At 40.5% G+C, this 23,584-nt stretch overlaps 2 protein-coding genes across 4 annotated transcripts in view; both read left to right on the top strand.

Moving 5' to 3' along the window:
- The first annotated feature begins 500 nt into the window (after positions 1 to 500).
- Positions 501 to 8,657, top strand: mdh1ab (malate dehydrogenase 1Ab, NAD (soluble)). The gene is made up of 9 exons (XM_071905312.2): positions 501 to 550; positions 1,358 to 1,456; positions 2,108 to 2,204; positions 3,491 to 3,666; positions 5,592 to 5,714; positions 5,853 to 6,029; positions 6,507 to 6,620; positions 7,197 to 7,286; positions 8,214 to 8,657. Exons 1-9 carry the CDS (start codon positions 548 to 550, stop codon positions 8,334 to 8,336), a joined length of 1,002 nt encoding a protein of 333 aa, XP_071761413.1. The 5' UTR covers positions 501 to 547; the 3' UTR covers positions 8,337 to 8,657.
- Positions 8,658 to 10,504: 1,847 nt separating this feature from the next.
- Positions 10,505 to 23,584, top strand: part of ugp2b (UDP-glucose pyrophosphorylase 2b) — a 409,818-nt gene continuing 396,738 nt past the window's right edge. For 2 of the 3 annotated variants that reach the window (XR_013507201.1, XM_071905318.2), the window contains exons 1-3: positions 11,716 to 11,825; positions 15,698 to 15,825; positions 19,650 to 19,757. Coding sequence is in view for 2 of the 3 variants with exons in the window: in XM_071905318.2 (XP_071761419.1) it covers positions 11,807 to 11,825; positions 15,698 to 15,825; positions 19,650 to 19,757 (255 nt within the window). In the remaining variant the exon portion in view is untranslated. Of the gene's footprint in view, positions 10,768 to 11,715; positions 11,826 to 15,697; positions 15,826 to 19,649; positions 19,758 to 23,584 lie in introns of those variants that run through there. The other variant, XM_071905321.2, reaches the window with a different exon arrangement.

Consider the following 23,584-nt stretch of genomic DNA (forward strand, 5'->3'; position numbering starts at 1 on the left):
AACAAGTATATTTAGCAAAATTCTTCTGACAAGGGTAACTTATGTGAACGCCATTAGTCGTTCTTTTGTCGCAGTAGCATTATCTGAATACATGACAGCCTTCCTCTTCTGTCTGTCTCGCTAGCAAGTGAGCTAAGCTAACTACCAACCAGTCCTTTCGATGCTACCTCTAGCTCTACTTCTCTGCTGTAGGATACAGGTTGCTAAGCAACTACAAGCGTCTCTGAAGCTTTAAGATGGCTATGCTAGCTGGTAGCTAACTAGCTTCAGTTCATTACATTCTGCAGCAAGCCTGTTTATACATAAGAAATTTCACTCGTGTACGTTAAAACAACGTTTTTCTTTCACCATTTACCATCGTGTTTAACCCACAAGCACTTTGTTCGTTACGTTGAAGAACTACAATTACCATTGAAACTACAATTACCTGGATTCCATGTCTGCCGTTTAGCCGTGACAAGTGTCGTGATAATATTAGACTGAACAAATAGGGGTGACCTCCCAGTTGCATGAGAAGCGGGAGAGCAGTCCAAGCTACCGTGCGAACATGGTGAGTAGAGCTCGCTAACACATTGGAAAGATCTTCGTTTTTTTCCTTTATCAATAATGCTTTTTAATGCAGACAACACTACAGATATTCCAAAAGAATAGTCGATCGATTTCTGCAGTTACGTTCAAGTTCCACATAGTCAGGCTCGTGGCATTTCATGTAACCCAGTTGGTCTTGTTAAGCTCCACAATTAAACTAAACCAACCGAGCCAGTCTGAGGCATGTGTTGGCATGCACCGAATTTTAGAAAGAATTTGATTTATGTAACCTAACACGTTTGACTTCGACTGACTGGGCAGCACATATGATTAAAATTGGTGTCCATGTAGTAGCAGTAGTAGCAGACTAGCTTCAGTGCAACAGGTTCTGCAAATGCCCTGAGGCATGACTTGTTCCAGAGAGGGTTTTATCTGCTGTTTTCCTTTTTAAACGACTGATAAGACCATTGTTCTTAATATTCACATAAACTTGACTCATCATGACACATTCATGTAACGCTTTTTGTACTTAATTGTATTTATTGGGGAGTGAATGAATGGCATTGAATGAATGGTACAGATGGCAGTGAAGCTGATAAATATATCCTGTTGTGTTATGTAATGGTGTAGCCCTCATGGTACTCAGAGTGTGTGCTATTTTTGAACTGGCTATTGCTGACCCCCCTGCTTTAGTAAATCCTGTAGACAAGAATGGACACACACCCTGTATGTGTTGGACAATTGAACTGTCACTTTCATACTTGTCCTTTTATAGTGAAATCAATGCTAATAATACTAACAGCGGTGTTCTTTGCCTTGTATCTTGCAGTCTGAGCCTATTAGAGTTCTGGTGACCGGCGCTGCTGGGCAGATTGCCTATTCCCTGCTGTTCAGCATTGCCAAGGGAGATGTCTTTGGCAAAGATCAGGTAAAGAAGGGCTTTGTCTTGCTTGCGTAACACACTATCCCTTATCTCATTAGCCAGTGTAAGGGCAGTGTCACACGTTGGATACTGACAGTCCCCATAAGACGGCCGTGACTGTCACCGGTTTTCCTGGTCATATCTGGGGTGACATTGAGCAGACGTGGGTCCTGCAGAGGACGATCAAATTGCACATGTTCATTCACGCACCTGAGCCGAGCCTGGATTGTCCTTGAAATGGATCTTGTGCCAAGAGTCTTAGGCCAACTTTAAAACCACATGATCCATTTGGCCCGTGCCACAGTCAGTGAGCCACATGGCTTAGGCTGCCACACTCTGTTCTCAGTCACCTAGTCTATTCTTGTTTATTTATATCGCCCTTTATCACAGTCAAGTCTCAAAGGGCTTCACAAACCATCATATACATGTCATATACCATGCTACATCATATATACTGTACATACTACATATATATACACATCATATCCTATGTCATATACATACTTCATATACACCTCAGTCCTCCATTGACATGCCAGTCTACATGGTATTATGTGCCATTATGATTTTTGTGCTTTCAGTTCAGCATGTTTTGACTATCATCCATCTTATGCCATTCACCCCACTGCCTCCTTCCTTCCTCCCTCCTTCCGTCAGCCAATCATCTTGCTCCTTTTGGACATTTCGCCCATGTTGCCAGTCCTCGACGGTGTCGTCATGGAGCTGCAGGACTGTGCCCTCCCACTTCTGAGAGGTAACCATGGCACTGACTATTCCACTGCCACAGCTAAACATGTAGGGGACATGGGGGTCTAAGCATGCGCCTGCACAGCCACACCCTACACCCCCCCCCCCCCCCCCTATCGTCATCATCACACCATTTGCTATTAGGCAACAGTAAAGTCACAAGGAAAAACTGGGATATAGAAACCAATTATACCATGCCATTTGGTGGACATTTTTATCCTCTATCCTTATCATTATTTGCATGTGTGGGCCCAGTGGAAATTGAATCCCTAACTCTGGCAGTGTTGTTGTAATGCTCAACTCATTGAATTATACACAACAACACGTCCTGTGAGTGTGATACAGGTCTTGTGGTTGGAATGGCTTGGTTTGGGAACAGATGCACTCCACACTTTGTCAGTAATGTCTGTCATTTAAGTTACTGGATCCCAGAGCAAAACATCAAATTCCGAGCACACACACTTTGAACGGAAGGAGGCTGGTTCCTGATTTCCAATAGGTTTTCCAGTCTTTGTCTCGTTACAGTAATCACTGTCACGGCTTTAGTCGTGAGGCGCCATTGTGCGCCATCTCCATTGTGACCTGGGATTTTTCCTCTGAAATGGTGCTGTCCTTTGCTTTGTTTGTGCGGGGGCTGTGAGAGGCCCCTGTATTAACCAACAGTGCTGCAAAGACAATGTTGTATGCACGGAGGTGGGCTCAGCAATACAGTGCAATACTGGCCGCACATGGGATATACAGCTGAAAGATCCATTTCCGGAAGTTGTGTATGTGTTGGAAAGAATGAAAAACTCCTCTTGAAGCCCTGTATTAAACCACAACACAAAGAGAGTTTGGAATTGTGACAAAGAGGAGTTGTCAGTATGTGGATGGACAAGACTAGCTGTGTGGCTCATGCAATTTGATCCGATAATTATAGGAGTGTCTGGACCAGTTATGAACTCGCCAGTACAGAAGTGCTCATATTGAAACAACACATTGTCAGTGCAATGAATCATAAAAACCTACACTAACTACTGGGTGTTTCTCTCATCTGTCCAGAAAATGTATTTGATGGCTTGGAGTTTGCACAGCAAGTGATCATCCATTCAAAAAATCAGAACAAAAAATCTTGAGCAAGTTTAGGGAAAAAGTCTGCAAATTCACCACCCTACTGCCAAATGTTCACTGCTGAGAGACCATGTGCAAAGTAGACATTTTAAAAGGTAAAATGTGTAGGCGCCATGGATGTACAGTATTGCATATCCCATGTATTCAACCGGCACCTCTGACTCCGCTCTGCTCTTTCCACAGAGGTCGTCCCCACTGACAAGGAGGAGGTGGCCTTCAAGGACCTGGACGCCGCCATCTTGGTGGGCTCCATGCCCAGGAAGGAGGGCATGGAGAGGAAGGACCTGCTCAAGGCCAACGTGGCCATCTTCAAGAGCCAGGGAGCCGCCCTGGAGAAGTATGCCAAGAAGACCGTCAAGGTAATGGCACAGGATGTACTGTGTGTGGGTGTGGGTGGGTGCGGGTGCGGGTGTGCTTCTGCCAGAAAGTGGAGGAATTGCATACGGACAAGGAGTCGCTTTATTGGAAGAAAGTGTGAGCTCTCGGTCTCTTTTGCCATCTACTTTTTCAGACATACTATATGAAGCTTTTCTGTAACGACGGATTGTACGTTCAAACTGCTGCAGTGAGTAGCAATATTCAGAAAAGCACACTCATTGAAATTCAGAAGTAACTATGTGCCGATTAAATTAAAATAGAACAACTGGAGTCACTGTGTGTGTAGTTTTAACCCCGCCCATGATCACACTACTTCATATTGAAATTGGAAGAGCGGGATGGCATCGAGGTGCTACAGCTAGACTAGGTGTTAAAAACTTTTTTCACTTTGTGAAAAAACTAAAACTAACACAGTAAAATCAAAATATGTGAAATGTTTTTAGTTTTCATCTTTTTGTTTATCTGCAGATTAAAAATTAAGAATTTTGAAGTGGTCCCAACTTTGAGTTGAGAATTTATGATTTATTGTGTGTATTACACAATAAATGTTGTAAACGTATACAGAATAACTTTTGCTTCTACTTGGACTTCTACTGTGCTTTTACTGTACTTGAACTTCTATCATTATACCTTTATTTTTATTTTTTTTTTTAAATACCACCCCTACCAAATATACTAAAACTAGAACCGAAACTAAATAAAAACTAAACTAAAACGAAACATTTGTAAAAGATAAAAACTGAACAAAAACTACCAAACCCACTCAGAAAACTAATTAAAACTAAATTGAAATAAAAATTATGAACAATAAAAAAAATTTAAAAAAAATCCCAAACTATAATAAACCTGGAACGGCCACATCCGAAATCAATTTGATTTAGTATTCTAAAATCAAGCCATGTACGATCGCAGGTATTGCTCGCTTTTCATAAGTAGGGTTGGTTGATTTATTTTACGGACTTGATTTGATTCGCTGTTGTGTTTACTGCCTGTCTTGACTCATTTCCACAATTCATGACACCAAGTGGGAGACATCGGAGCCCAAAAAAATGTTCCTACATGCTCTACTTGTATATAACCACTACCAGGTTGATGTGAACTTTTTTCCCCAGTCGGCAGCTCATATTTACAGTAAAACAGATATGACCTGAATGCAGCATAATCTTCACATTGTACCCACGCCGACTTTGTGGCGTCCAACGACTGAAGCACGAAAACATGTGCCAGAGGAGCTGCGGCGGCTTCAGAGCCTTTGCTCTCATAGCCGACACTGACCTTACCGCATGTGTTGGAGACTGTCACACTGACAGGCCAGAGCTGAAGATAGAGCAGCCTGGAGTGGTCACTATCTCTCTCACACTCTCTCTCACACACACACACTTATACAGACACACGCTCACTCCCAGACACCCTCTCCCCTCCCTTACTACATTCTTCCAGCAACCTTGTCTGGAAGACTTTGTAGGGAAACTATTCTGCTTTGGCGAGGTTGCTGGTTGTAGATTCTTGGCAAGATTGTCATTTTTCTCCCCATAATTAAACATTTGTAGCTACTGTGCTTGTGCTGGATTAATTCCCACACTTAAGAACCATCATTTTAGGCTCTCTGATCTTAAGCATTCTACAAGTACAAGTTTATTATAAAACACATTGGAAGTTGGTTTTTTTTTTTTTTTTTTTTACAACAGGTCCACTCTGAATAGAATAGATTTAAAAAATACAGCAGCAACATATCTATTCAAGGAAGTGCGTAAGAATTTCAATTCTAGCAAGTTGTGAGTTCTGTCTCTTCTAGTATTAAGTGTAAAGGAAATAACTAAAGTGATGACATCATCCTGTTGTATCAAATGTGTCAGTCAGGTTGCATTTTAATTATTTTCTTTGTGTGTAATTTGTGTGTTTTCAGGTGCTGGTTGTGGGAAACCCTGCCAACACCAACTGTCTGATCACTGCAAAGTCTGCTCCCTCCATCCCCAAAGAGAACTTCTCCTGCCTCACCCGTCTGGACCACAACAGGGCTCGCTCTCAGGTGTGTGTGTGTGTGTGTGTGTGTGTGTGTGATAGTGACTAGACTCCCAGACCTTTAGCACCCACATTATCAGCCCTTCATTCCAGTAGTTTCTCTGTTTTTTGATCATGAAACCTGACTTTCCTCTCTGTCCTGCAGGTGGCGATGCGCTGTGGCGTTCCTGCCACCCACGTGAAGAATGTGATCATCTGGGGAAACCACTCGTCCACCCAGTACCCCGACGTGCACCACTGCAAGGTCAACATGTCCGGCAGCGACCTGGCCTGCTTCGACGCCGTCAAGGACGACGCCTGGCTCACAGGAGATTTCATCTCTGTGAGTTGAATCGGATTCAGTGTAATCTATCGGACTGAGACACGTTCCCCCTTTATACATGGAAAACCTGGAAAAAGCATGGTATTTAAAAATTGGATTTTCCAGGCCTGTCAAGGTTAAGGAAAATGGTGCCTATTCTAAAAGTTCTTGGAAATTAGTGATTATTTTTTAGCAGGTGGTTTAATGCCAAGATTGGTTGCTGAGAAGTTTATTTGAAGGAGTAGGAACCCAAATTACAAACTTCCTGATTACACAAGACCTGGGGCATTCAAATATTGGTTACAGAAATTGTTTGTCATGGATTATCCACTGAAATTTGATTTGTATCAATGTGTTAAGAAATCCTGTTTATAGGATCAAAAAATGCAGGTGAATTTATATGTTCACCTCTTCTGCTCACATTCCCATTGACTTCCATTCCCTGTGCTCCCACATTCCCTATTTTTATTTTTACTGATCTGTGTTCCTGTACTGCAGACAGTGCAGCAGAGAGGCGCTGCAGTCATCAAGGCCAGGAAGCTGTCCAGTGCCATGTCAGCAGCCAAGGCCATCTGTGACCACATGAGGGACATCTGGGCCGGCACCACCGAGGTAAACACCGGGCTGAGGCCCCATAGCAGCTTTTCTCAGGGATAGACTGGAACAAATGATGTCAGCAATACAGCTTAATGTAGATACGTAATATAAGTGGCTTCCATTCAGTAAAAGAGAATGTGTACACTATAGTTGTCAAAACAAAAATGCTGGATTAGAGATGCACTGTTACTACTTTTTCAGTACAGATACAGATTCAGCACATGCGCTGATACCTGTGACCAGTCCATCAATGTTAGTGAACAATAATACATTTAGACCAGTAGTTTGGGGCTGCTGAAAAGAAATAAGTGAGATACTTATTACACTTATATTATATATATATATATATATAATTTATTTATTTTTTTGCCCAGTAGAGATCTGATGTCCTATGCAGTGAAAAAAGGCAGAAAGTCAAGTCACTTTGCTTTGATTTCTGACATGTTACATGTGGCTCTTTAGTATGAGATTTTAGTTCTACCCTGTTTTACTCTGCTGCTGCCAGATATCTGATACCAACATCAGTATCAGTGTATTCCTCCATTGGATCTCACATGCTGTTTTAACCAGATTTTCCTCCTCTTCATGCAGGGTGAGTTCATCTCCATGGGTGTCTACTCCACTGGAAACTCCTATGGCGTCCCTGACGACCTCATCTACTCATTCCCTGTCCAGATCAAGGTGAGACTGTCTGGACTAACACTGCATTCACACCGCTAGCAACCTGTTTTATGATTTCAGCTAGTTGATAGCTAGCTGTTGCTCCAGTGGTGTAGCAGCAGTAGTAGGCGGGACGTACCCAGAGCGAGTTTGTTCTCAGAGGGGTGACTACGACCACCAAACACAGGGGGCGCTGTTAGGTCATTCATACAAAGACACTGACTGTTTTGATGATGGAATTTGGTGAACTTTGCAAGTTTTAGAAACAACTTGGTTGAAAATCTCTCTCATTTCTCTCTCTGGCTTGCTTTGTGTCCAGTGGGAACGTAATTAAGGCAATAAATTAGAACTACTAGAACTTCTGGTTAGTCCTCTGTTATTACAGAAACTCGGCAGGGTGGGCGGGGTGTGTAGCAGTGCTACTTACGCAATTAGCTTTTGATGAGCAATGTCGCACCTAAAACTCAGCAAGGAACAACTGTTTCACACTGAGGAACAAGGAGACCATGGTCAAAATTGGGCAGCATTTATCTGGTTGTTGAAAATGAATGAAGTTCTGTTATCTGGTTTCTCAAGTTCTCAAGTTTTTTAGTGCACAAATGTAAATTTGACTTTCCTCTGTCTAAATGAAAGGCTGAATGAATTGGGAAAAGACTGAGTGAAGTAGAAAATAGAAGACTGTTATACCTACACTTACACTGTAATATTTACACTTGGTTATCGACCAAACACAACTGCTGACAGGAGGGGTGTTCTTACTTTACTTTTCTTGATTAATGTTATACTACATGCACTTTGTTGTTTTCATAGCACTCTGAACTATCAGGCTAATTGAACTGTTGATGCTTGAGGAATGTTCACTTATTTTACTGTTGCCCTTATTGTAAGTCGCTCTGGATTAGAGCATCTGCTAATTGCAAAATTAAAGAAATTGCGTCCTTTCCACAGGATAAGTCCTGGAAGATTGTGGACGGCCTGGCCATCAACGACTTCTCCCGAGGCAAGATGGACGCCACGGCCTCAGAGCTGATGGATGAGAGGGACACGGCTGTGACCTTCCTGGCGGTGTGACTAGACCCTGCAGGGCCGCCCGACCAGCACTTAGACAACCCTAAACCTCCAGACGCGCGCCTGTGATGAAATACTCCACCACCCCCGCTGCAGTGTTGTGCTGTGTGTGTGTGTGTGTGTGAGTGTGTATGTGTGTGTATGAGTGTGTATGAGTGTAAGTCTACTAAAATTTGTTACATACTATATTCAGATGAACTTTTTCTGGGGGGGGGGGGGAATAAAACATGGAGGATTGTTACAAGTAGTTAACGATGCACTGAGTCTACAATCACTGAAACGGTTAATTGTCCAAGTCGAAACAATAAAAGATTAAACAATGTACTCGTATTTTTTTTTTTTATTTATTTTTTTTTTTGTAGATGGATTTAAGTTTGCTTTGTGTTTACCAAGTTGAATAAAGGCAAAGTCTGTAAGAAAACAAACTAATAGGCATCATGTATATTTAGTTACCATACTCCCAGCAGGGTCGGGGTCAATTCATGAATGAACTCATCAATTACAATTCAACTGAGGAATTGGAATTGGAATTTTCAAAAACCAACAGGAAACAGAATTGGAATTGAATTGGAGTTTCAGGAAGCTGAATTTTATTCCATGAAATTCTGTGAAATTCCGTGTTTTCTTGTTTTTTCATGTCTGAGATTATACATAGTGTTAAATATTATCAATACTGAATATCATAAAATGTTAGGGTTCAGGTGGTATTTGATGCAGAACATGTAATCATAATCCATTCATTATGATTGAAGGTATTTGATTTGTTTAACTGTCTTTTATTTGATTCATAATGTTTGATTGATAATGTTTTGCGAGTCGAGACAAACTCTCTTGGAAGTGGAATTTCATGGAATTTAATGGAATTCAGTTGTTCCCTGTCATTCCAATTCAAGTCACATTCTGTTCCCTCACAGCTGGGTGACTTTCACATTCCAACTCCAACTCCAGGAATTGGATAGGAATTTACCATGCATTCTCCATTCAGCTCATGCATGGCCCCAGACCCTGACTCTCAGGTTTTGTGACTTTATTCACCTGCAGGCGATGTGAGCTGGATACAAAAAAACCTGAAGTTCGGGACAATGACACGTTTCTACCAGACAGGGGCAGCGCTTCCTACATTTTTAATTCCCAGCAGCATGAGGGATTGTCATTACATAACTTCTGGAAACAGCCTGAGCTATGGCAAGCTGGAGCCAAACTGTATCCAATCAAACAACTATCGTTTGTCCTACGTGGTTCGATGAGGTAAATGCATCCAGCCCATGGGAGTGTGGAATGCAGCTTGGGTGGAGCAGGGGAGTTCTCTGTGGGCTCGCCTGGTCTTTTAAATAAGAGTTTTGACAGTGGAACAAATGTTTATTGATGATTAATGCTTCATGAAGTTTCAGTTTACTTGGTCTGTAGATTTGGCTATAGAAAGGAGGGAAAACTGTGACCTCCACCAATATGAACAAAACTCAACTGCATTTTCAGATAAGCATTATTATAAGGTCCTATCATTTAACTTATATCAGTTGGATACTACTTACCATAATGTATACATTGGATTTATCTCAGAGATTTATGTCAGCTAAATAAGTGGATAAACTGTAGGCCTATTCTACAAATAAAAAGGTGAATAAACTGTTTTACAAATAAAAAGGTGAGGAAACTATTCTGCAAATAAAAAGGTGGGGAAATTATTATACAAATAAAAATGTGAGGAAATTATTCTACAAATAAAAAGATTGGTAAACTATTCTACAAATAAAAAGGTGAGGAAACTATTATACAAATAAAAAGGTGAGGAAATTATTCTACAAATAAAAAGGTGAGGAAATGATTCTACAAATAAAAAGATTGGCAAACTATTATACAAATAAAAAGGTGAGGAAACTATTATACAAATAAAAAGGTGAGGAAATTATTCTACAAATAAAAAGATTGGCAAACTATTATACAAATAAAAAGGTGAAGAAACTGTTATACAAATAAAAACCTTGGTAAACTCTTCACTACATTCTTGGTGCATTTTGAAAATGTAGAGCATTTTATCAACCCGGAAGTGCCAAAACCTCCTGTGCTAAACGTAGAAGAAATCAATTGGTCCTCTCATCTGCATCACGAGCACGCAGCTTTTTCATTGGCTACTGCCCTCGTGCAAGATTCCTATTCGTTCCTGCATCGGAACGGCATTTTCAATGCACCGTATCTTCAAAATAGTCACCTTTTTGTCAAGTTATTCATCTGTCGTTTTAGTTTTAATGTGATTTTATCGAATGATGCTGAAGGCCAACAGTAAGACAGTGTGTGAAAACCTGTAAACAACATTTATTTATTTATTTTTCGGGTCGGTCGCCTCTCCTCTCCGGGGTTTGCTGGTCGTTAGACCCGCTGGACCAGGCCAACCGCCCCCTTCGACTTTCTTCCGCCAGCATCCTACAGTCACACAGTAAGAAAATTCCTCTAAATCTACATAAAACAAATCTCTGATAAATCGTTATGCTGTTATGTCAAACCCATTACCTCTAAAAAACAAAAAAAACCCTCCTGTATCCCAAAAGTGTCAAGAATACGCAATATCTTGAGGTTATTGCGTAACGCTTTCGCACCAGGCATGACACGGATATCAGCATGCATTTTGGAAAATAAACGGTCGTTTTTGCTAATAAATGTCGATATCATATGGATATTTTCGCTGCCGGTGAATTCCTGTGTATCGCCGATGGTCTGTGTGTATAGGATACACGCTATAACCAGCATTAATGTGGATTTGTTCTCGAGTACAGACCGTATCCATCCATCCATCATTCATTTCCGCAACCACTGACTATAAAGTTCCCAGTCAGCCAGGCGGGTTTTGCGGATGGACTCGGTTAATAATTGACGGATTGTGTGTTGGCCATAAGTGGTAAAAAGAGGCTGAATCTTAGACCCGGTGGTAAAAAGATAATAAATGGAGGCAGGGGGCGAGGCAAAACATGGACTAGAAGTTGGAGTCAAAGCCAGGATTTGTGACGTGGGCGAGTTTTTGGGGGAGGTGGTGGGGAAAAAGAGGCAGACCCTGCAAGCAATAAAACAAGTCGACTAGATCAGGTCCAGCTACATATGCAGGGACATTTGGCTGTTGTCCAGAGAGATAAGTGTGATCGGGTGAAGGTGTCCCTGTTTTGCTCTTTCTTTAAGAGTGTAGGAGGCGGACAGGATGTTTTATCCGCTGAAGCTCTAGCTGTGACTGGACTTTACAGGAGTGAATGAATGACCAGTTGTCTTTTTTTTCTTTTTTTTTTCTTTTTTACCTCAAGGAAACTTTTTGTTCTTTTTAGGAATGTGTAGTTGATGACACTTTTGGTTTCACAATCAATGCTTGTTTTTCCTCCATATACCTCTTTTTGGATTATTTCCCCTTGAAGCGTTTCTGTTTATTGGATTTACCTTGGTATTTGACTGTAGGCTACATTGCTGAGCTGAGGCAACTTGGCAACTGAAACATGGCACTTTATGTAGAAGGTAAGTGATGTTGTAGAGGGTTAGGGTTGGAGTTGATTCTTCTTAACCTTGCAGATGTCACCAATCTCAAGCCTATGCTGGTTTAACAGCAAGTTAATTCCCTACAGTTGTAATTCCAGGCCATAGACACCAGGTAATTATATAAAATTGCTGAAAAAGTGAAAGATACCCCTCCTTTTAAAGTGAGATTCATCCGCAAACTCAAGTGTATCAGGTGGTTCTTCCAGTCACAGTCTTCCAGATGTTTCCCTGGTTTCATTTCATCACCTTGGGCTTTTCATCAGCTCTTCTTCTTCTCATCTTTTTTTTTTTTTTTTTTTTTAACATCTCCTGTTACATACCCTATACACACTGTCTGGTCAGGAGCTAGCCTGCCAGCAGCTCACACATTACTGCCATGAACGCAACATTCAGCCTCAGGACACACTGAATGTGCCTCGTCTCATTTGAACCTGGTTGATTTTCATTAAAGAGTGCCAAACCGGGGTAGAAAAATGCCTCTCTTTTTTTTATCTACCAGCTGCAGTTGCTGATAATTTACAAAATCCACCAAGCACTCTTATTATTTTACTGTTCAGCTGCATCTTTAGAAGAGAGCAGGACCTCCAAATGTTCGTTAATTAACTGTCAAAGTTACTCACCAGCTACACCCAAGATTTACCAGCATTTGGCCTGGTGAGGCGAAAGTTAAGTGTCATCTAATACAGGCTAACAAATCTTCTCATCTGCCTTAACCAAAATCCCCAACTTCCTAAAACGGTGAAATCTGTTAATGCTGTTGTAAATCTCTCTCATTTCCCCATTGCCCATACATGGTTAAACAATATTTTTGTTTTAGTGGCCGTTTTTGGCACATTTTTCCAGAGAAATCCGTTCATTCTGCTGTCAATTTTTTTTGTCTCAGACTGTCTGCCAGAAGCAGTGAATTATGCTCCAGTTAGGTTAGTCTGGCTCGCTCACTATGCCATTGGCGACCTAATGAGAAGAAAACTGAGAGACTGACAGGCAGGGATAGGAGAGGTCTCAAATAACAAGCACCGCAGTCACAGTCATGTGGTGATTCTCTCTCTCTCTCTCTCTCTCTCTCTCTCTCTCTCTTTCCCATCCACACTCTTTCTGCACTAAACTCCTGTAAACTCTCTCTTTCTTTCTTTTTTTTTTTACCTCTGACCTCGTCTGGCAGACTGACTCGCAATTAATCTTCGCTTCATTCACCTTTCTTCTCTCTTTTATTTAACAGCCTTCACATTATCTCTGGCTCTGAGTTTGGAGGCCTCCAGGAGAATTTTGCTTTCAAGAATCCCATGTATTTGTTTGGTTTTTTTCTTAGGAGGCAAAGTAACACGTAGAAACTATTCTGAATATCAACTTTTATTAACGCTAAAGTTATGGAAAAAATGGCACAAGATTTTGTGAATCTAGCCCCAGGTATTTTGAAATTGCACAAAATGTCTAGCAGATCTTCAGCTATGTAGTTATGTGGTGTAGTTGACAGTCACATTGCTCAGCTACTATCATAGCATGCATCGTATTCAACACCTGCCAAATCCTTCAATCCCAGACAAGACACCAAGGTTTGCACTTGTACTAGCATAATAACTGCTTTGATCCAGCTGTAATAGCTTCAAGAGGTTCGAGTGACGCTCGATTTTTGACTGTAGGGTGTGTTTATGAGGGACAGATTACAGTTGCAAATGGACTGGGGAGTGGAGCACCTTAGCCAGTTGGCCCACATGTGATATAACACAAGTAAGAAACACCCACACACTTTAATTGCTTGCTGTCCATCCGGTGAAACAAGTTAAGCCTATAAAATACGTAGGATTCAACATGACATTAAGCAAAAGGCATCAATTTGTCATATTTCTTCTTCTTCTTCTTCTTCTTCTTCTTCTTCTTCTTCTTCTTCTTCTTCTTCTTCTCCATGTATGTCTATCTGTTGATTCCAACCACAGAAATAGAATGGATACCATAAGAATCAACACTCAATTCTTTTTATCCCATCTAAAAAAATGTTCTTAAAAACTGCACTGAACGTCAAACGGTCTCAACAGGTTAATCCAATTAGGACATAATTTTTACCAAACTGTGTTGACACAATGTGTTATGCCCACAACTATCTCATGTGAATTTGCACATGATCACGTCACTGTGGATGAATGCATTGTATTTCACTCTCTAATCATTTTTCATATCATACTTTCAAACACAGTCATCCTCAGGGAATATGCATGGCCAGAGCTGATGGTATTAGCTGTCAATAGGAATAATCAGGTTCAGAATTGCTTTCATTTACAAGTATAACTGTACGTCCGTCTGGTAGTTTCATCAAAGCAATCTGATTGGTCAAAGGCTGCCAGCCAGGTTCTGTTGGTTGCTATGCCAACTCTTAGAGTTGCTATAGAGAGCTACTTTGTGATCTTTCTTGTCTGCTTTTTTATTCTTATGTATGTATACACTTTGAGGAAAACCACTTTTAAGAAACACTGCTGCGCCTCAGCTAGACCTTGTACTCACTGCTTCACTGCTTTATATCCGTAATCGCAGTAAAAAAATACCCTTTCGAAAAGTATGTTTTTTGTTTTCTCCTGATTTTTATTCTCATCATGTGTAAAACATGTCAGACAGTACACATGCATTGGGCTTTATGCATTTTCTACAAGCTATAATAACCTTAAGGGCGTTGTTACCTGTGACAATGGGTACTAAGGCGTTTGCCGATCTTCCTTTGCTGTACCTTGTAGCTATTGCATCACCGTCGTACCCATAATCGCAGTAAAGGCACCCTCTGGGATAGTACTGGAATTACAGGAATTTGTCTTGACATTAGTACAGAGAGACTGACAGCTTACATAATAACACCATGCATACTGACACATGGTACATACAACAGGCAAGAGAACATACATGTTACTCTACACAGATACACTGGGTTAAATCAATATTTCAAATATCAGATATCAGCCAGTTATGTCATTTATCTCTGATATGATGGAGGTTTCCCTGACCATGGCTACATAAAAACTTTCAATAATGTTTTTGTACATTAATTCTTTCCAATAGAATGAACTCCCGCACACTGCTACTTGCAATGCAACACCTTTATTGTAATACAATAAAGGTGTTGCATTACAAAACAATACAAGCAATGTCAGACAGTACACAAATTGAACTGAGTCAGACAGTACATAAACTGAACTGAGTCAGACAGTACAAAAACCGAACTGAGTCAGACAGTACACAAACTGAACTGAGTCAGACAGTACAAAAACCGAACTGAGTCAGACAGTACACAAACTGAACTGAGCAATTGCAATTGTATTGCAATGCAAGCAGTGTGCGGGAGTTCATTCTATTGGAAAGTTCACTGTGTTTCTCCGACGCACCTGCACTAACCTTTTTTTGGATGTGCGAGTTTTCCCACTTGCTGTACATTAATTCTTTAAAGGCAGTAATGTTTCCCAGAGTTTCCCCTACTGTTGTGGGTGGGTCACCCATTTCATTGAAGAGTTTTAGTGTCACATGATGGACTAAATGCTGTTTCAGAGGCTCTTCCATCCTGCAAAAAATAAAATTCTGGGGAAACACTGATTACTTGTAAGTTCAGGGGCATATAAATGGTCAAATTTTAAAAAATATTGGTATCAGCTTTCAGTAGCCCAAATCACTATCCAACATGCGCAAATTCAGTTTCTTACAGCTTCGTCCAATGGCAAACATGGCTAACGCTAATGGTTCGAGCTAATAAAATGGAATAATGAATTCCCTGTCCTACACCCAGGGAAATGATGTGGTGTTGTGGTAAACCGGAATATGTTACAAGTCGGTGTGATTCAGTATAAACTGTAAACCTCCTCGTGTTTCCTATCCAGGTCTGAGTAAAGGCGTGGCCAACGGAGGGATGGCTCAGTTCCAGGAAGTGATGCGGCAGCAGCTGGAGAGCTCCATGCACACAGAGCTGGAGAAACTGCTGGACACCGCCTCAGGGGCCGAGAAGGAGGTATATATACACACACTCACACACACACACACACATACGCACAGAAGAAAACTAACTCTTTCTCCACATTCCCACTATTTACTAGATACTTTCTCTATGTTATCAGCCAAGTGAGATGTAAAAGAATAAGACTTCCTAGAATTGAACCAAATCTCCAATTCATGTTTGATTTTCTTGCCAAACTGAATGGGTGAGTAGACAAATTCAGTCAAAGATTTAGCAACATTTGGCTGGCGTCAGTTCCCCCTCACCCTACCTCTACCCTCCACACACACACACACACACACACATAAATACTAAAGCATTTGGTATTCAGGAAATTATCTTTGTGTATCTTTGTGTTTCGTGTATTTACAAGTAAACTATCTTGTGACAGTGCCCTCCGCCATTCTTAGTCCTCTTATTCTGCTATTACTCATGGAAATACCTCTCTCTCTCTCTCTCTCTCACTCTTTCTCTCACTCTCTCTGTGTCTTTCTCTCTCTCTGACCATCTGGTGGTAATTTGGAGGGTGGAGGGGTCACAGACGAACACGGGGAAAACACAAAAGTGACACATACTATAGCCCAGTGCCAATGAGGGTTCCACCTACATGCTTACACATACACCGCAAAGCTGCATTAGGCAAGATTTTAATGTAAAAACGCACCCATCAGACCAGCTTGAAGATTTGCCCTATTAAATTCTGGTGTCACTATGGACACTTCTCCCCCCAAAGGAAGTGATGAATTGAAACTTAACAGCGAAATCCAAACTGTCTCCTAAACAGCAGTGAGCAGCACTCTTTCCAGAGAAAGCTGGACTCACCAACATTAGATCTTTTTCTTCACTTATCTCTTTGGTTTCCTTTGGTGTAAAGCATCACAGACCGGCGAAATATTTTAGTTACAACTAGATCGAGCAGTTTTACTTAACAGGTGTGGAATTAATTAAGTTTGGGCAATGCTAACAAAACATTTTGGCTAACAGGCTACTATGATACTGAAAGACAGCTAACCTACCGGAGTGCTGCAACATAATAGAGTGGATCTATTCTTTTTTGACAATACATTGGTGAATAATGTGTTCATCCTGATTATTCCAGGACTGTAGTAACTTCAACTACAGCAACAGCTGATGCTGAACACCTAGGGTCAAATTGTGTCTGTCCATCCGTCCATCAAACACTGGTCCAATTTTGACAGAACTTGGAGACATGATGCATTTTGGCATCACATTATACTCATTGGCGTGATGGGGATGCTATAAATAAAGGTCCACATTTCAAATTTTGAAAGGCCATAACTGCTACACCACCAGTCCGATTTTGACAAAACTTGGAGGGATTATGCAACTTGGCTCTGATTGGCCCAAGGGGCGCCGGCATAATTTGTGAGGCACGACATGTTTACTTGTTCTCTATTGCATTTAATTGCATTTTGGTTCCTTTGTGCTCTATGCAAGCCCTTTGCAACAAAGTTGTTTACCATATTTTAGAAGCTCGTTTTCAATATAATTGGCTTGACTCATCGCACACACACGATTGCTTCATTCAGGGAAATAACAGACATTCACAAACTGCCAACAATCACAAAAGGGAAACAGTGAGAATGGAAAACGCTTGTCGGCCTTGAGTCAGTCACGCAGGCTTTCTGTCAAGTGTGTACACGTCAGGAGGTGGTGTATACACAGTAATCACTGACAGGCGTGCACTATTGGTAACTGTGTCCTTATGCATATGCACATGTACAACTGTACAGTACACACACTCTCTTAAGTCATACACTCTGGTTGAACTGGGCAGCTCCCCAGTGTGAATGTATGTAACTGTGAATGTGCGGATTGGTGAAAGAGAGCATACATGCTCAGTTGACTTTCCCTCAAGGAATAAAGGTTTTTTTGTTGTTGTTGTTTTTTTTTAGACCTTTTTAAAGGTTTTTTATATTTTATATTAATTTATTTTTGGTTGTTTTACCCTGCTGTACTCCTTTTTTGTCCATATCTGGCATTATTATTTTTTCTTATTGGCTTTTATCTATTTTTTTAAGTATATTGAAGTCTTTTTTTCAATTTCAGTCCTCACACAGTTACTTCTCTTTGGCTTCATAGGGAAGCGCATATGTGATCATCAATCAATCCATATAACACACCTAATGATAAAAAAAATCCCACACACCGCTCTTACTCGGCACCACATGAATTTATTTATGCAGAGGTTCTTCATTTAATTTTCTGTGCTTCTACATTCCCAATGAACCTGCACCTAAACTCATTCAGATGCATGAATATCATTTAACTTAAAATGAATAAACCTCAAACTGTGAACAGCAGCAGTGTGAAATACAGTAGCATCAGGCATGAGTCTCCCAGCTGTGAAATGTTCTCAGCCAGTGATGGATAAATTAACTGCTTGGTAGCAAAAGTTTCCTCTATGCTGTAATCAAAAGTACAAGCCCCTCCTAACTGGCACTCTCTGGGCTTTTTTAAGGAAAAACATCTGAGGCGTTTGCAGCAGTGCGTCAGAATCTCTGTTAAAGAGTAGCATTGCTTAGGGAAACAGGGAAACTAGGCGAAGTATTTAAAAAAAAAAAAAAACTGTGATAAAATACAGTTAAAAAACCCAGAAAGAAGAGTTGCTAATTACTAATTTATGCAGGTGAGATTTAAAAAAAACTCGACTGCTTTATAAAAACAACTAATCTCAAAACAAACAACACACACAAAAAAAAAATCAAGATTAATGCCAGGTGTAAACAAGGCCACTGATGCTGTTTTAATTGTATCACTGTTTTGGATTTTATGTGTTGCAATCTTATTAAAAAAAATATTTATAATAAATAAATGTATACATTTTGTCAGATGACTATTCTAACCAATATTTACCTCTTCAAGCATAGAGATAAAATATGGTGAAGCTTTAAGTCTATGGGTCTTTATTGCAGAATTATCTGGTAGCTATGATACATCCCATAAAGAAACCAGTATTACACGCTCAACTTGTGACAGCGATTGTCACGGGTGAAAAAAGGTAGTTATATAATTAGTGACGACATCTTTTTACCTCATACATGCCAGATGAATAGCTCGCTGTAAATTTAATAGAGCTTGTTCAGCAGCTTCAGATATTGCTTAGTGCATCCATTTCTTTGTATAATTTCTCATTCGATACACATACATGCTTCACTGCAGTGGCTGCTTCAGTGAACAGATTATCAGATTTACATTTCAGCTGATGCTTTTATCCAGAGTGACTTTATCCGAGTGCAGCAATAGAATAAGCTTCAATTCCTAGATCACCAGCTGCATTTTAAGCAACTAATAGCAAGGAGTGATGAAGTAGAGCAGGAGAATTTTTTTTAATCAAATGAAAATGACTAATAATATTTAATAATCACTTATGAACCATCACTGTAAATGGCTGTTAGACTGCAAAGAAGCGACTATGTAATCCATGCAGCCTTACCAGCCCATACAGAGTTGTCACTGACCAGCTCACAAGAACAGCTTCATTTCTGCCCTCCTGAGGAGTGAAACACTGCTGTGTGTTCACCTGTCATCCAAATTTGAGAAACCCCTGAGATAAATGGCGTACTTTGCGAAGCGATTTAAATTTTCCATCTTTCTGGACAAGCAAAGTAAAACACTATCCCTCAACTACTGTCAAAGTGTCCTTCATCCCCCAAATGCTTCAGTGGAGCTGCTCAGTATAGAAGATTGTGGGTGTCCAGGAGTGAATATGCGTGACTGCATGAACATGAAGCTTGGCATTGCTGAAGAAGAGCTTGGTGCTCAGCAAACTTTTGCTGCATAAATAAAAGTTAAAATAAAAACTTTGTGTGTTTCAGGTGTCCAGGAAAGACTTTGAAGGCTTCAAGAAGCTTTTCCACAGATTCCTGCAGGTGAAGGGACCGTCCGTGGAGTGGATCAAGATACAGAGACCTCCAGAAGACTCGGTAAGAGGAGTGTGTGTGTGTGTGTGTGTGTATGCGTGCGAGAGAGAGAGAAAGTGTGGGCAAAGGTATGCTTGTGTAGTTACCTGTGTCTTACAAGCCGCCATTGTGAAAAATATTCCAAGACTGTGTGTGTTGTGCATATATAAAGGATTAGGCTATGCATACACACACTGTCTGCTGTATTGGTATGGCAGAGGTACACCTGGAAAGAAAGCAGAGCAATGAATGCACCATGAAGTAATTAACGCCCAATACAAAACATTTTTACTCTATTTTAAGATAAGTCACTCTCGAGGCTTTAATGAAAAAGTTGAGAATAATTTTGATTGCTATTCTTAATATTTAGAAAGACCTTCTAATCAAATGCTTCATAGTGGCTCCAAAAGGTTTTCACTATTTTAAAAAATGAATGCAATATTTGCAATAATGTCAAAAGTATTTTTTAATTATCCAGCACACTCATCTATGGCTCTATGAACAAACAGTCAGTCATTAGGATGGAAAACAAACGTGATTGACAGAGCAGTAGCTTCCCTGAACAGCCGCTAATAATTTTTGACTTTTGTTTTAACCTACATGGAGTACCAGATGGGTGGTGTTTATCAGGATGATTTGAATAGTAATGCATAAGTGGGCAGTCACAGAGAAGCAAGCTAAATTTACATTTTAGGAATTGGCTGACACTTTCATCCAGAGCGGCTTACAATATCTAAAAAGTGTCTTGCTCAAGGATGCAGATGGACTCAAATTGGCTGTTGACCTCTCTAACCAATAAATCACCCTGCCGAAAATAGCATAATCATTTGGTGGACACTTTCAACTAAAGCATGGTACAGAATGCAAACTGTACATTTCTATATGTGTGGCCCCAGATATACAAGAAAGGGAACCCCTAACCCTGACAGTGTTAACATCATTACTCACATACTGCTCCAGGTCAGACTGGAACTCACAACCTCAGCATTGCTCTACAATTGTACAATGTTACATAAGTAAGCACTAACCAGTTGCGCCACTGGACCTCACAATCAAAATTGACCTTTGAATACTTTACTTTTGTTTAAACTAGGGCTGCAGCTATCGATTATTTTAGTAATCGAGTATTCTACCGATTATTCCATCGATTAATCGAGTAATCGGATAAGAAATACTTTTGCTTTATTAAAGAGCAATAGTAAATATACAAAAGAGAAAAGCTGTCTGCACGAAGCTGTCCATACGACACTGTGATTTACTGAAAACGAGGTGAAATAATAATTATTATTGATATTTATTACTAGGCCTAAATATCATACAAGTTCATAAGACTGGCTAATGTACATTTATTTACTATGTTGAAGGGTTGCCCTACACCTGCTGACCCTACTCACTGCAATCAAACTAAACTGAATATACCTGCTGTATTGGACTGGTGCATTTTAGGCTCCAATTGCTACTTACACCACCTGATATTTTGCTTTCTGGGGTATTTTATGCATCACTGTGAGGGGAGTAGGTGTGTGTGTGTGTGTGTGTGTGTGTGTGTGTGTGTGTGTGTGACTATCATAATAATAACATGAATGAAGCTCAGGCTTTCACAAATTGACTGCAGCATTTTATTTTCTGTGGTTATTTTCTTGAGCAAAACTTAGCTAACTTAGGGACATCATAACTAGCCACCATATTGATTTACGTTCTTAACTAGCCATTACATATAGCCATAATTAACGTGCATTCTTTACTAGCCTTCATCTCATCCCGTTTTAATATTAAGTGCTGACTCCGCCCACCCGGGCCAGTTTCGGCGTACGCCGGTAGCAATTACAAGTGGACCCTATCCTACAGTCCCTGCTCTCAGCAGAGGGAGGGGGCTACACTGTGTGTGGGAAGCGCTGTGATCGTCAGACCTCTCTGGATTAGACAAGCAAGTAGAGAAAACCGGCATCAGCCGAACCAATTTATTGCCAAATGCTTTGGGATTCAACACATTAACATTGCTTCCCATGGTCAGAAAAAGTCGGCAGATTTGTCGCTAGTCGCTTTTGAGAAATAAAGTCGCCAGGGGGGTCTGAAAAGTCGCTAAGTCTAGCGACAAAGTCGCCAAGTTGGCAACACTGGATCCGAAACTTTGGACACTTTCTGTCGTTTTCTCTGGCCTGTCTCTTCTCTTCGCCCCTCGCTATTTTCTCTCTCTTTCTCCAGCGCGTTGTGCAACAGTAATAATCATCCGTGCGAAACACTGAGCGTGTATATAGTTATATGGATTAAACGAAGCTTCGATGCAAAGAATTTGCATCGATGATTTTTAGTAATCGAGTTACTCGAGTTTCTCGAGGAATCGTTTCAGCCCTAGTTTAAACCCTCTGGCACTCCTTGTCTTGTCCTTGGTGGCCACCGATCTGGTTCTCTAAGCAGAGAAAAGACAGAAAAATGGGAATTAAAAAATGTTAAAAAATTCCCATCCTCCTCCCCCTCAGTTGGTCAAGCCACTTGTCACTCATCCTGGTGAGCTATTTACCTTAAAGCGGCATCTGAGGCTAGATTTATTGATGTTTTAATGTGAAAAAGTTGCATATTGCACCTTTAACTGCAAATACAACTGTGTGGACTGGATTCCACACAGGGATAGGCATGCCAATATAGCCACAAGAAATGTTGCTTTAAAGACTGGAAGTGCTTCCCTTTGCATTACCTGAAAGTATGCTTCACCGATAAGATCAGATAAGTGTTGATGGGGTGAGGGTGTCGTATAATACCATATCTGCCAGTTGCCACTCCTGCTTGTAACTACCTCAAGGCTGAATGCTCTCTCTGTGATTAGAGGTTGGGTAATGGACGTTTGCCAGAACTTGTCTGAAGTCCATGTTTCAAGAGACGATCTGGTCTGCAGTCGTTGTCAACTTGAGCACTTAAATTACCTTCTACCGTTTTAAAATTAATAACTATAAATTGTTTTGTAAGAGTAGATATCACTTTTTTTTTTTTTTTTAAATGATGGATATCTAATTTCTGAACGAAATTCATATCTTTTTCTCGTTATGGCCCTTTGGTATACCAGTTGACTCTGGTTCTGGGCTTTATCTAAGGCTCAAACACACAAGGCTGTAAATCATTTATCTACTTTATTGATACATCAATCATTGGGATGATTATAAATTGAATTTGAGCAGCGTTATTCCCTAATCATAATGGCTGTGCATTTCCAGAACCTACAAGTCCATTTTATTAAGACTTATTAAGATGTGACAGGTTCGCATGCATTACATCAAGCTGTTGACTCCCTCTCTGATGTTCATCTCTATGATAGGCTATTGGATGTGGTGATTTGTTATGTGTTCTGATTTTAAACCTTGTCTGCAAACCAAATTTTCCTTACAGGTCAGTAAAGGCTTACTGACAGAATTCCATTGAAACAAGTGATAGATGACGCTTAGGGTGCAATCACATCTACAGTTTGTTTCTTCGGTGGAAAAGTTTACTTTGTTGCATCTTTGTATTTGGTTAATTTAAAAAAACAAGACTCAAATGTAGCTTGTTTATTGGACAGCTCTTTTGTAACCAGTCATCCCGCCAGGTTACAGATTTTGGCGAGTCTAGTCTGTAATTTTAACTAATCATGATGGACTGCGCTCTTTGCCATAATTTACCTTCTCTGGTGTTCATACCAGTTAAGAACACATGAAGAAATAGCTGAATAGCATCAGTCCAGACTTCAGTTTGCCCTTGGTTCATTTTGCTATGTTAGGCTTTCCAAGCACGAAGAACTGCTGGCTATCACATGTCAACATCTGCCTCCTTATTCCCATAAAACCTTGTGTTTTAGACTTGTTTCTGTAGTTGGTAGAAAG

The sequence above is a fragment of the Centroberyx gerrardi genome, chromosome 15 (assembly GCF_048128805.1).
Source record: "Centroberyx gerrardi isolate f3 chromosome 15, fCenGer3.hap1.cur.20231027, whole genome shotgun sequence".
In the NCBI taxonomy this organism is placed as follows: domain Eukaryota; kingdom Metazoa; phylum Chordata; class Actinopteri; order Beryciformes; family Berycidae; genus Centroberyx; species Centroberyx gerrardi.